General features: G+C 36.5%; 1 protein-coding gene across 1 annotated transcript in view; it reads right to left on the bottom strand.

Annotated features, from left to right (window-relative positions):
• Positions 1-13,835, bottom strand: part of LOC119625792 (putative uncharacterized protein encoded by LINC00596) — a 36,805-nt gene that overhangs the window by 19,874 nt on the left and 3,096 nt on the right. The window contains exon 3 of the mRNA XM_073023640.1: positions 9,747-9,808. Coding sequence (XP_072879741.1) covers positions 9,747-9,808 — 62 coding nt within the window. The remainder of the gene's footprint in view (positions 1-9,746; positions 9,809-13,835) is intronic.

The following is a 13,835-nucleotide window of genomic DNA, read 5'->3' as shown; positions in this document are numbered from 1 at the left end:
GGAGTGTTCACTGACTTAAGAAAAGCATGTGAATGATGAGTACATGGTCACTTTGATTACACAAGCAGACCAAAACATACATGCAGATAAACATTATGCTTTTATTTGAGCACTTATATTTCACCAGAATGTGATACAAATTGCAGTGAGGACTTGTGTATTTCTGAAATAAAGTCCTTGACGTTGCAGTATTTCTCTCAACAGCAACATTCCCCAAATGCAGACAACCATTTAATGTAGGTACCTACAAATGGCCAAATTCCTGCCAAAGTCTGTCCCAAATCTACTACATACAAGATGTTGCCGAGTACTGTGTTCTACATAGAGAATTTGCTAAAAGAGAAAGCTATGTATACTAAGTCACTATTCAGCAGTTTGCCCATGCACAGGTAATGAATAATGAGTATCATCAATGAATACTCACACATGGATACAGAAGACCGAAGTATCTTTGAGAATATCCCACAAACAAGGGCAAACTAAGACTCTTGAACACATATACACAAAGCCACTTTTGCTTCACACAGAATAACCTTACACAGTAGTATCTCACTTATTCATGGTTTCAGGTATCAGTGGCAAAAAGCAGGGTGAGTACAGTACAATAAGATATTTTGAGAAAGGGAGCGAGAGAGAGATCACATTCACATAACTTTTAGAACAGTATATTGTTATCATTGTTCTATTTTATTATTAGTTACCATTATTAATCTCTTACCATGTCTAAACTATAAATTAAAGGTGTGCATAGGAAAAAACATAGTACATGTAGCATTCAGTATTATCTGAGTTTTCAGGCATCCGTTAGGGGGCTTAGAAGATATCCCTTGAAGATAAGGGAAGACACTATAATTACAAACAAGCAGTATGATCTGGCTGAGTTGTTAAAATTGTTATACTTTTTATATCATTTGCTTAACAGTGTTTCTATTTTAAAGTGGTAACAAAAAAGTCAAAGATTTTTTGTCAAAGGTTATGTTTCCCAGGATGTAAGAACTTGATGATATAGAAAGGTAAAGAAGTGGGTTACAAGGCTTTTAAAAAGCCAGAATGTTGTGACTTTACACATATCAAGGAATCATAGAGAAAATTAAAAGATAATCAGCTATATGATACAGCAGAACATAGAAAATCCAAAATGTTTATTCCAGTAACAAAAGCGAGAGAAAAAGAACAAAACCTATAGTCTGTTCCTTACACTTGCCAATGACCTCCAGTCAAGGACTGCCAGGAACACACCTGCAGTTGAACAAATTTGGGATTCTTGACTTGTAGCAATGGAGAACCATGTAGGGTACTATGAGGCAATCTCAGTAAGAGGTATTAGAAAGAGCTTATTAACTTATTAATAAGGATTATTATTATAATTACATTATTATATTATTATAATAATTATTTATTGGGATTAGAGTTTGATTAGGTGAGTTGGGGAAGAGTTCCAGGAAGCTGGGCTGTGCTCTGGATTGGATAGTATCAGGAAGTGGAGTAATTCTGTAATTCGGTCTCTTATTCTTGTCTATTTTAGATGATGAGATGATTGGGGTGAAGCTAAAGCTGTCATTTTTTTTTTTTTTTTTAAACAGCAGTCAGTTATATCAGCCCGGATATGGGGATGTTTGGCCATTTTTGTGGTTTGGATAATGCTCATGTTTTTGTCTATGTTCAACCCTGACTATAGAGTGGTTTTGTTTTTGTCTTGGTCCACCATGGTCACAGAGTGGCCTTGTCCAGCGTTGGTGTTTATGTTCAGTAAAACACCACAGCCCAGCTGTGTGTGCCAGGACAGTTTCCAGCTGTCAGGGTCTGCTTTTCTCTTTTTCACACTTATAAAATGTGAAAATACTTCAGCAAAACTTCTGGGAATACTCAAGGCTCAAGATTGGGATGAGTTTTAAACAGAATATATCCCAGTATTCCTACGACATTATGATGCTCCAGGCAAATTTGCTGAACAATAATATAATTTGAAGTAGGAAATAGTTCAAGGGGTCACTGCATTCATCTCCTTGCCTCCAGGGTTGATTTCTGCATCTTAAAAGTACCTCAAATAAAAATTAAACAGTTTCTACTGGCAGGTCTGTTAGGATAACAAGGAAACTCAAATTCTGCCTCATTAAATGATAAGGTAATTTATTCTTTCTTTCTCTATAGAGATAGATGACAACCAGCCAATACCCTCTTCATGGTAACACTTTAAAACATATAAAACCTAAAACCTTTGCCTTCTCTTCTCTAGAAAAAGTAGTCTCTTTTCCCAAGGGAGCTATTTTATGTCTCTCAAGTTGGTCTGCATCTCTCCATGTGCTGCCACCACCTGAGTGTAAGCCCCTATCATGTATTATCTGGGACACTACAGTAGCTTCCTAAGTAGTCTCCCCCATCCCTTCTGGAACTGCTGCCTACCTTCTTCCACACTGCTGCCAGAGTGATCTCTCAGTTCATTTCACTAATGTGCATAAGTTTCCCCGATTTCTAAATCTAAACTAGAAATCTAAACTCCTTAATCTCACCCAGAAGGTCCTGCCTTCCGGATTTTCCACCAGTCACATTCTCCAATGCTGATCCCTCTCTGCACTCTAGCCACACCAAACATCTTTTAATTCTGGGAAATCCATGCTCCTTCAACCTCATCAGGGCCTCAGCCCATTGTCCTCCTTCCTGGAATGTGCTTTCCCTTCTTCTTTATCCAACTGACTTCTCACCATCTTCCAGGTCTCAGTTTAAACATCCTGACAACCACCCCTAGATTTGCACAGGTTCCCCCTTATTAGATGCATTCTTTGCATCCTGTACTTCATCTAGCATCCATTACAGTTATAATTAACTAATTGACATGAGTTGCTTGTCTCCAAAAGACAGAGACAGCCTCTATCCCATTCATTACCATCTCCTCAAGGCCCACTTAGGGGAGTGATTTCACTGGGTATGCACTCAATAAACATTTGCAAAAGAAATGACCAAATGCATTTAATAATTTATGGCCTGAGCCCTCTTCAATTTCTACACATTACCCTTAAAACTAAAAATATCACTTAAAAGTGGCCTAACATTGTGAATACAGCAGTGAAATTTTATCCAGGACCCCATAGGTCCCATTTACATTAGAAATAATAATGCCACTGCATGGTATTGGGTGATTGACACATTTATTTACATCACCAGTTCATTCCACCAATGACTAAAGACAACATAGTAACTTATACTATTATCGACCATAATTCAGATTATTGTGCCCAAGCCCTGACTTATGGTAAAGTCCCTTTGTTAGGATCTTCTACTCTTTTTTTATTTATTAACTATATTAATAATTAAAGTGTTATAATCAATATTCATTATTATATAAGGCTCTTTTCATATGTAATTAATTTAATTAATAATTATTGGAAATTATTATCACCATTTTATAGATGAGAAACTGAGGCCACATAGCTAGATGAAGCTAGGATTCAAATCCAGATTTTCTGATGCCAAGTCTGCTCCATTAAAATAAGCCTCTACAAACCAGGAGGCTTCCTAGTTGGTGATGGGGATCCTGATACCCACTTAAGTCTGGCAGGCCTCCTTCCTGAGACTGGACATCTCCTTCCTGTAACCCAGCAGAAAAGTGATGGTCTAACTGCATATGTGCAAATTTCCTTGCTTTAATAATTTTCCCTGCCTGGTTGTTAATGAACTGCTACCTGGAAGTGCTTGCTGCTATGTACTAATCACCAGGCCTGATCTCCTTATTCTGACAACCACCTGAGCTGGTTCTATGGTTATTCTAATCTTAAGACGTTGTACCTGGAGCTGCCTGGCTCTTCTGGCCTGCACACCTGTCATAGCAGCTTAGCTGCCAGCTTCCTAGGCACTAGTCCAGGTCTAGCTTTTCAATGTTCCTACAGACTCCAATATATAAATGATACAATATAGTCCAATGTCAAAATAAAGATTGGAAGAAGACAATGGGCAGAAAAGAATAGAGAAATATTGATGGGAAGGATTCTACAGAAAGGTTGAGAAAGAAAATTCACCTTCAGTCAGGTAAGGAGCTAGATTGCAAAGGTCCTTGAATGCCCTAAGTATGTGTTTCCTAAACCTAAAATTATTTGTGTAAACCCATCACATCAATAAACTACCTTTAATATATTTTTTAAATGGATTCACTTTTTCTGCCGAAATAAATTTATTTCAAAAGGAAATTTATACCATCACTTTTATATCACTATAAATACTGGTTGTATTTTTAAAATATACAATAGACTCAAAATTTTAAAATACGCTTTCAGGCATCACTTATCATCACCTCACATACCAACATTGGTATGCTGGACGCACTTTGGTAAACACCAACCCAAATACTTGTAATTAGCAAATGCATGACTCTCCTAAGTAACAAGGTCATACCTTCTCCTTTATTCTTCTCACCAGCACCACCTCCCCCATTCAACCTTCTTAAAAGAGCTTTATGTACTCACTTTCTCCAATTCCTTTCCTCCCACCTTCTCTTAAGCCCACTTCAATCTGGCTTTTACCCCTACAACTCCACCACTTGGCTTCTAAGATCCTGCTTTTCTTCAGTTTTTCCTGCCTTACTGAACACTCTTCAACTTTCTTCACTGGTTTCTCCTTTCTCTTCAATCTCTTAATGTTGGTGTCCTGAAGCTTCTTCCCTTCTCTGTCCATACTCATTGCCTTGCTTATCCACTTCATTCATATGACCTTAAATTTGTTAAATACAATTATGTGCTATCCAATGACTCCCAGTTTTTTTCTCCAGCTCAGATCTCTCTCCTGAACCCCAAGAGTATATACCGCCTACCTGACACCTATGCTTGCATATGTGGCAAATCTCTCACATTTAATATGATCAAATCTGAGCTCTCAATCTTTGCCCTCAGACTTACTGTACTCACAAGTCTTTCCCATCTCAGCTGACAGCAGCTCCATCTAAAATTCTACCATTTCTTACGCAAATCTTTGCTCCCATCCTGGCCTGAGACATCATCATATCTCTGTTGAAAACTGCAATTAGCTTTACCTTGCTTCTTTCCACAGTATAGTTGCAACACAGAAGCCTTTTAAAATGTAAGTTAGATCATATCACTTCTCTGCTTAAAATCCTTAGTGGTTTCTCACCTTATTCAGAAAAACAGAAACAAAATCTTTACAATGGCCTACAAAGTCTTAGATTTTCTACCTCCCTGATATTTCTCTCACCTCCTCTCCTCTATCCTCTTCCTTCACTCTCCTCTAGCCACAGTGGCTCATATATGTCATGTATTGTCACTAATCCTCAAAGGCTATTATTATTCCCATTTTGAAGATGAAGAAACTAGAGCCCAGAGAAGTTCAGCTCCTTGGCTAAGGTCAACAGGAAAGGCCAGGATTTAAAGTCCGTTTAACTCTGAGATATGCCTCTTGATTATATCATGCAGTCTCATATTAACCTTTTTTCTTCTAATATAGATGCAAATACATACTGGAATTTTATTATGACAAGTGTGAGATTTCATACCAGTAGAGAAATGGTGTTGGAACAAATGAACACACACCTGGAAAAGAAAAAGTAAGCTAAATCCCTTCTCACTTTTATACCAAATTGAATTCCAGGTAGAGCAAAGATTTGACTATTAAAGTGAATCCATCAAATTTCTAGAACAAATCACAAGTGGAATTATTTATAATATTAGAGGGGAAAGGTCTTTATGAGCAGAAACCCAGAAACACAAATCCAGAAGCACAAAAATGAAAGATTGATATAACCAGTTCATAAATATTTAAAACTGCTACATGGCAAAATACCATAAACAAAGTCCAAGACAACTAATGGGAAAAATTATTTGCAATGTACATGGATGTCAGACAAATAGCTAATTTCCTTAATTTACTAAGAGCTAGTAAAAAAGTCAAAAAAAAAAAAGACAAACAGTCCACTTTTAAATAGACAGAGACACACACAAGCAGTTTACAGGAAAATAAAAGGACAGCTTGAATCAACTTAAATTGAGATTTTTCCCAATGGCGCTCCGGGCCCTGTAGCCCTCTCAGGTGGTGGTAGATTCATTCCTTGGACCTTTGGACCTCTTCCAGGCCGTTACTCCTCCCCTTACCTTTTCCTGTTTATAACTCTTTCAAGTCACTCACCAGATTCAGCTGTGACTTGGCAAGTGACTCACCATCAATCCCTGTCATAAATGCCAGGGGACCTCAGTGTCCATACAGGCAAGCAATCAAATAAATGACCTCCTAGATCCTTGTCTTCTTCATCTCCAATGTCCTTCTTTTTACCCTCCTCACCCACTCCAATGGGACACCTTGAACTTTTCATTTTCTGTAACTGCTCATCCTCAAAATTTTCTATTTCAGATAACCCAGGCTCTTCTAATAATAGACTTTCTTTCTAATTTGTATTGTCAACTTTATCAGAACTTCAAGTTTATGAATACTTCTATTTTCTTTCAAGTCATTAGTCCTAACCACCCACCAGCTTTTTTTTTTCACTTGCTTACTTACCCATCTTACATTCCATGAACCATTATTTCACTAATATTCTTGCCAATACCCTAAAATTACCCTCTGTCCTTCCCTCCCAGGCCTGCACCAACCCAGGTACTTTTTTTTTTATGCCTACAATCTATTACCAAGCATTAATGGAGGAAGCAACTGGCTCTCATTTTATATTAATAAATAATGGTTCTCCCTACCTATAATCACATCTCAGGCCACTTGTTATTATTTCAGAGAAGACTTCCCAGATCCCCCTGGCTAAGTTGTTACCCTGTTACATATGCTCTCACAGTACTGTGTTCCTCTTTTTCATCACACCTATCAGAATTACAATTTTATATTTATCTTATATTCTCGGATAAACATCTGTCTTCACCATGGGACTGTAAGGCTCATGAAGATGACACTAGCTGGGAAGAAGATTTTCACTTTTCATTTTATTCTATTTTGTACTGTTTGAATGTTGTAGCCATCTATTAAAGAATTTTTTTAGAGGTAAAATCATGACTCATGCAAATTAAAATGAATTGATGTCAGAATTTGATTTAACTCATCAATTATTGAGAAAATCAGTAAGATGTTATAACCAGTTCAAAGGAGAATTCTAAGAATCATGTGAATATGGAAAATCAGGAATGCTAAAATGAATTTGTAAATAGCTGAAAAATAGATCTATCCTCAGGAAAATAATTAATTGAATTCTAGTGGACACAATCATCTGCATTTCTATGGACAAAAAAATCATTTGCATTATTACCAATTTTCTACAATATATAAAGTTGTAAAATAGCTCCAAAACAATGAAAGGCTGAGATAAGCTGGAAGAGCACACTCAAGATGATACATAGTAATATTTTTTAACTACTTTAAAATTTTTCACAATTTTTCTTGCTAGATCTATATATGTTTATTATATGCTAATAGGTAAATAAATGATTACCTAATTTTTAATAATGTCAGCAAAAGTTATCTACGTAGAGGATTATGGTATACCCTTCTATATGTGTTTATATACCAGAAAACTCATAAATTTAAAGAAGTAATTAGATCATCTGTGTCTTTATTTACTTCTTATTTTACGTTAAGCATAATATACTACAACATATGATTACTTGTATAAGTTATTGGTCCACCTAAAATTATTCCTCCCTACCAAATTTGCACTTACGTATGCCATTGTGATAAAGCAATTGGTAGAAATCAAAATCAGTACTATACGTTAAAACAGTGCTAGGTGTATATTTAGAATTAACACCAAAACTATTATATGCTTGTTGTTTATTTTTAAAGACAAGAATTATCTATACCCACACAATGCTCTTAATTTGCCTGGCAATAATTACTCCAGTGTTCTCCTTCTTTCTGATGAAAAAAAAAATTCAAAAGGTGACTACCCACAATTTGTATAACATAAAGAAAAGGAAAAGTAGCAATTTCCACAGACTATTATTCTTAATTAAAATTTTTATTGAACTAATTTTAGATTCTCATGTAACTGTAAAAAATAATACTAAGAAATCCCCCTCACACTTTGCCCAATTTACTTTATTGGTAACATTTTGCAAAACTATCATATAATATCCAGGATATTGACATTGAAATCTTAGATTTCCTCAGTTTGACCAGCATTCATCTGTTTTGTGTGTTGCATGTATGTGTGTATGTGTGTGTGTGTGTAAGTTATATTATTGCCTGTGTAGGCTTATATATCCACTACCACAGTGGAGATAAACCACAAGGGCCTAAATGTAAGAAGTAAAACTACAAAACTGTTAAAAGAAAATATAGATATAAATCTTTGTAACCTTGTATTAGTCAATGACTTCTGAGAGATGACATCAAAACCACAAGCAACAGCAAATAAATAAATCAATAGTAATTGACAATTAAATTTTCAATAAAGTTATGGAAATTTAAAATTTTGTGCTTCAAAGTACGCCATTAAGAAAGTGAAAGAACCAGGCATGTGGTTTGAGCCTATAATCCCAGCTACGTAGGAGGCTGAGGTGGGAGGATACCTTGAAGCCAGGAGTTTGAGCAACAGAGGGAGACTTTGACTCTAAAAAAAAACCAAAAAAAAAAAAAAAAGGTTGGGTGTGGTGGCTCATGCCTGTAATCCCAGCACTCTGGAAGACTGAGGTGGGTGGATCACCTGAGGTCAGGACTTCGAGACCAGTCTGGCCAACATGGTAAAACCTTGTCTGTACTGAAAATACAAAAATTAGCTGGGCGTGGTGGTGCATGCCTGTAATCCCAGTTACTTGGGATGCCGAGGTAGGAGAATTGCTTGAACCCAAGGTGGGGTGGAAGTTGCAGTGAGCCAGGATCACGCCACTGCACTTCAGCCTGGGTAACAAGAGTGAAACTCCACGAAAGAAAAGAAAGAGAGAGAGAGAGAGAGAGAGAGAGAGAGAGAGAGAGAGAGAGAGAGAGAGAGAGAGAAAGAAAGAAAGAAAATGAAAGGACAACCCACAGAATGGGAAAAAATTCTTATAAATAATTTATCTGGTAAAGGATTTTTATTTATAATATGTAAAGAACTCTTACAACTCAATAATAAAGACAACCCAGTTTTTAAAAATGAACAAATTGTCTCATGGACATTCCTCCAGATAAGATATACAAATGACCCATAAGTACATGAAAAGATGCTTGAGATCATTAACCATCAGAGAAATGCAAATGAAATCCACAGTGCAATACCATTTATACCCACTAGGACGGCTAGAATCAAGAAGAAAGATAATGACAAGTAAATAGAGAAATTGGAACCCTCATATATTGCTGTTGGGAAAGTAAAATGGTGCAGCTGCTTGGGAAAGCAATCTGGCAATTCCTTAGATGGTTAAACATAGAGTTACTATGTGACCCAGCACCTCCATTTTTTATATCCAAGAGAAATGAGAATATATGTCCACACAAAAACCTGTAGACAATTGTGCATAGATGTACTATTCACAACAGCCAAAAAGAAAAAAAACAAGCTAAATATCCATTAGCATATAAATGGATAAATACAATGTGGCAGAAAAATACAATGGCATATTTCACTGGACAATACAAGGGAATGAAGTACGGTTATATGATATATTATAGATAAACCTTAAAATCATCATGCTAAGTGAAAGAAGCCAGTCACAAAAGACCAAATATTCCATGATCACATTTATATGAAATGTACCAAGTAGGCAAATCTAGAGAGAGAAGGTAGACTAGTGCTGTGGAGGGAGAAATAGGGAACTACTGCTAATACTTACAGGGTTTCTTTTTGAGGTGGTGGAAATTTTCTAAAATTGATTGGGAGAATGGTTGCAAATATCTGTGAATATACAAAAAAATTGAATTATACACTTTCAGTGGGTGAATTTTATGGTATGTGAATTATATCTCAATTAACCTGTTATTTATTTTTTAGAGGTTGGGGGGAAATGGTATATCACAAGGATCCTTCAGGTTGCCCTAAATCATACCTACCTTCTTCCTGCCACTCCCTATCCTTATTTCTATTCCATGGCAACCACTAGTCTGCCCTCCTTTCTAAAATTTTGTCATTTTAAAAATGGTATGCAGTCATAAAAAAAAAAAAAAGAAGAAGAAGATCATGGCTTTTAAATGAACATGGATGGAGCTGGAGCCTGTTATCCTTAGCAAATTAATGCAGCAACAGAAAACCTTATACCGCATGTTCTCACTTACAAGTGAATGCTAAATGATGAGGACTCACGAACAGAAAGAGGGGAACAACAAACACTTGAGAGGTACTGGGTTTACTACCTGAGTGAAGAAATAATCTGTACAACAAACCCCTGTGACATGAGTTTACCTATGTAACAAACCTTCATATATACCCTCCAACCTAAAATTAAAAAAAAAGAAGAAAAACTTGTATAGATGAGATGATGACTGAAGCAATAACTGAACATAATGAAAAAGCTCAGAAGTTGGTTTGCCTTGTTACCTGATGTAGTAGTTCAAAGTGATTAAATTATCATTTATTTAAAGAAATCACCAGTAAATAAACATGTAGATAGCATGGGTCTCTAGATATGATGCACAGAAAGAGCAAACACCACTTTGTATTCCTGCCAAAAATGAATAACCTGAATCTAACTTCAAGGAAGCACTGGAGAAACCCCAACTGGGGGACATTCTATGAAATAACTGCCCTATACTTCTTTTTTTTTTTTTTTTTTTTTTTGAGACAGTTTCATTCCCACTGCCCAAACTGGATTGCAATGGTTTGATTTTGGTTCACTGCAACCTCTGCCTCCCAGGTTCAAGCGATTCTCCTGCCTCAGTCTCCCAAGCAGCTAGGACTGCAGGTGCGCACCACTGTGCCCAGCTAGTTTTTGTGTTTTTTGTAGAGACAGGATCTCAACATGTTGCTCAGGCTGGTCTCAAACTCAAGCTCAAGCAATCCACCTGCCTTGGCCTCCCAAAGTGACTGACCTATACTCTTAAACACTGTTGATACCAAGAAAGATAAAACAAAGATTTGATGAGCAGATTAAAAAATAAAGATATGTGACAACTGAATGTAATGCAATATCCTGAATTGGATCCTCAGCCAAAAAAAAAAAAAAAGCCATAAACAACATTATTGGGAAACTTGACAAAATTTAAAGACAAACTGTTGTTTAGGTAGGAATATCATATCTATGTTAAATTTCCTGATTTTGATCATTGTATTGTAAAAAATATCTTTGCTCTTAGGAAACAAAGACTATATAGTTTTGAGCACAGGTGTATAAATGTCTACAACTTACTCTCAACTAATTCAGGGGGGAAGAAATCTATGTTTAGGCTGGTCTGATGGTAGTGGGCTATCAGAACTTACTAATATTAGTGTCACTAAAGTTGGTATACAACCCCCCACTGCTAAATTTGACTAGCTTAAGAAAAACTATGTTTATATATAAAGAAATAAACATGATGAAATAAATGAGGCAAAACTTTCACAATAGGTTGTTTTGACTAAAAAAATAGTTCTTTTTATTCATGCAAGCATTTTCACTTTTTTTTGGTTTTTTGTTTGTTTTTGTTTTTTTTTTTTTGGAGACAGAGTCTCGCTCTGTCACCCAGGCTGGAGTGCCTCCTGGGTTCAAGCGATTCTCATGCCTCAACCTCCCTAGTAGCTGGAATTACAGGCACGCACTGCACCACACCCAGCTAATTTTTGTATTTTTAGTAGAGATGGGGTTTCACCATGTTGGCCAGGATGGTCTTGATCTCCTGACTTCGTAATCCGTCTGCCTTGGCCTCTCAAAGTGCTGGGATTACGGGCATGAGCCACCATGCCTGGTCTTGCACATTTTCTAATTGGATTGTATGCTTTTTCATTGTCGAATTTGGATATTTATATACTTATTATAAAGACTAGTCCTTTGTTGGATAGGTGGTATGTTAGTTTCTTAGGGCTGCTATTACAAATTACCACAAGTGGGGTGACTTAAAACAAAAGAAATTTATTCTTTCACAGTTCTGAAGGCCAGATGTCCAAAGCCAAGCTGTCAGCAGGTGGTACTCCCTCTGGAGGCTCCAGAATGAAATCCATTCCTTGCCTCTTCCAGTTTCTGGCAGCTGTCGGCATTCCTAGGTTTGTGACATCTTTCCCTCTGCTAGTCTTCACGTCACCCTCTCTTGTGTCTGGCTTGTGGCCTCATGACTATGATTTCTGTCTTCATCTTCATATTGCCTTCTCTCTGTATGCGTCAAATTTCTCTCTGCCTTATTCTTACCAGGCTGCTTGAGATGGAACTAAACAAACACTGATTTTGATCATACTTGACTATTCTTATTATTCCTTTAATGCTTATATCCCTTTTAATGATCCATAAGTGTTTATTGGTTCATGATATCAGCACATGACACAAAACCAAAATTAGCAACAAAATAACATAGCATCAATAATTTGCGTTTCTGGTATAAAGCTTTAACAAAAATGATGTAACCCTGGCATGTGTGTATGTATCCCTTTTCCTCTGGGACTTACACTGACATTAGCCATTCACAAAGACTTCCTCACATTTGTAAGTGGTAGGCCTTTATACATTTGAATGATTTGATTTTAATGTCAAAGCAACATCAATAAATGTAAATGTATTTAAAGTATACAGCATCATGATTAAGGACACAGGCCCTGAAGTCAGATTGACAGCAAAGCTTGTACCTGGCTTCATGCTTACTAGATTCACCACATTACGCCTCAATTTCTTCATCTGAAAAAATAGGTTTAATAACACTGCCAACTTTATAAGCTTTATCAAGAGGATAAAACAAGTTAATTCATATAAAGCACTAGTATTTTCCTGGCACAAAGTATGCCCTCATTCAGTGTTAGCCATTATAATTCAACTAAATGTTCATGTCTCGCTATGCTAAGAGAAATGGGAACCACTAAAAAAAAAAAAAAACTATAAGACATGAATCCCACTATACAATAAATAATAGCCTTATGAAAGCAATACATATGCATATTTCTGAAAAACACAAATGAAACATAAAAACAGCATAAAGTGCTATATATTCCTTGTAGTCTTCTGCCCACTTTATGCATGCATGCATGTACAAACTCTCCAAAGCCTGTTACTACTGAGCAGAAGAAAGTACTAAACTAATAAAAGCAGATATCAGAAAAATACAGTCACAAAACATTTTCATGCTTTGCTCTATTTCAGTTTTGACAATTTTGGACACCAAATTACTAATTTTTGTATTGCTATTCAAGTTAATGCACACCACACTCTATGATAAGTATTGTATTAAACTCTCTCAAAAGATTTTTAAAAATATTAATTCCGGAGAGGAGACACATTAATATATTTTTTGATTGCCAAATAAACAGAGAGGAGTTTACTTTTTTTCTTTAAAAACTAAGGAGATCATGAGAGAACATGAACCAGAAAGAAATAATAAAAATACAAAATAATAATAACTAAAGAGAAGCCCGAGCATGGTGGTTCATGCCTGTAATCTCAGCACTTTGGGAGGCCAAGGCAGGAGAGTGGTTTGAGCCCAAGAGCTCGAGACAAGCCCAGGCAGGCAACGTAACAAGACCCTGTCTCCACAGATTTTTTTTTTTTTTTTTTTTAATTAGCTGGACACAGCAATGGCATGCCTATGGTCCCAGCTACTCAGGATGCTGAGGTGGTAGGATCACTTGAGTCTGGGAAGTTGAGGCTGCAGCGAGCCATGATCGCGCCACTACGCTCCAGCCTGGGCAGCAGAGTGACAAACCCTGTCAGAAAACAACAACAACCACCAAGGAGAAATCAGAAGAAGATATCAAGTCCATGCAGGACTTCAGTTCCATAAGTAAAAAATCATAAAATCTGCACATAGTAATA

Source organism: Chlorocebus sabaeus, chromosome 15, assembly GCF_047675955.1.
Source record: "Chlorocebus sabaeus isolate Y175 chromosome 15, mChlSab1.0.hap1, whole genome shotgun sequence".
Taxonomy (NCBI): Eukaryota; Metazoa; Chordata; class Mammalia; order Primates; family Cercopithecidae; genus Chlorocebus; species Chlorocebus sabaeus.
The sequence above is the reverse complement of the archived record's forward strand: the minus strand, read 5'-3'. Positions and strand labels throughout refer to the sequence as shown.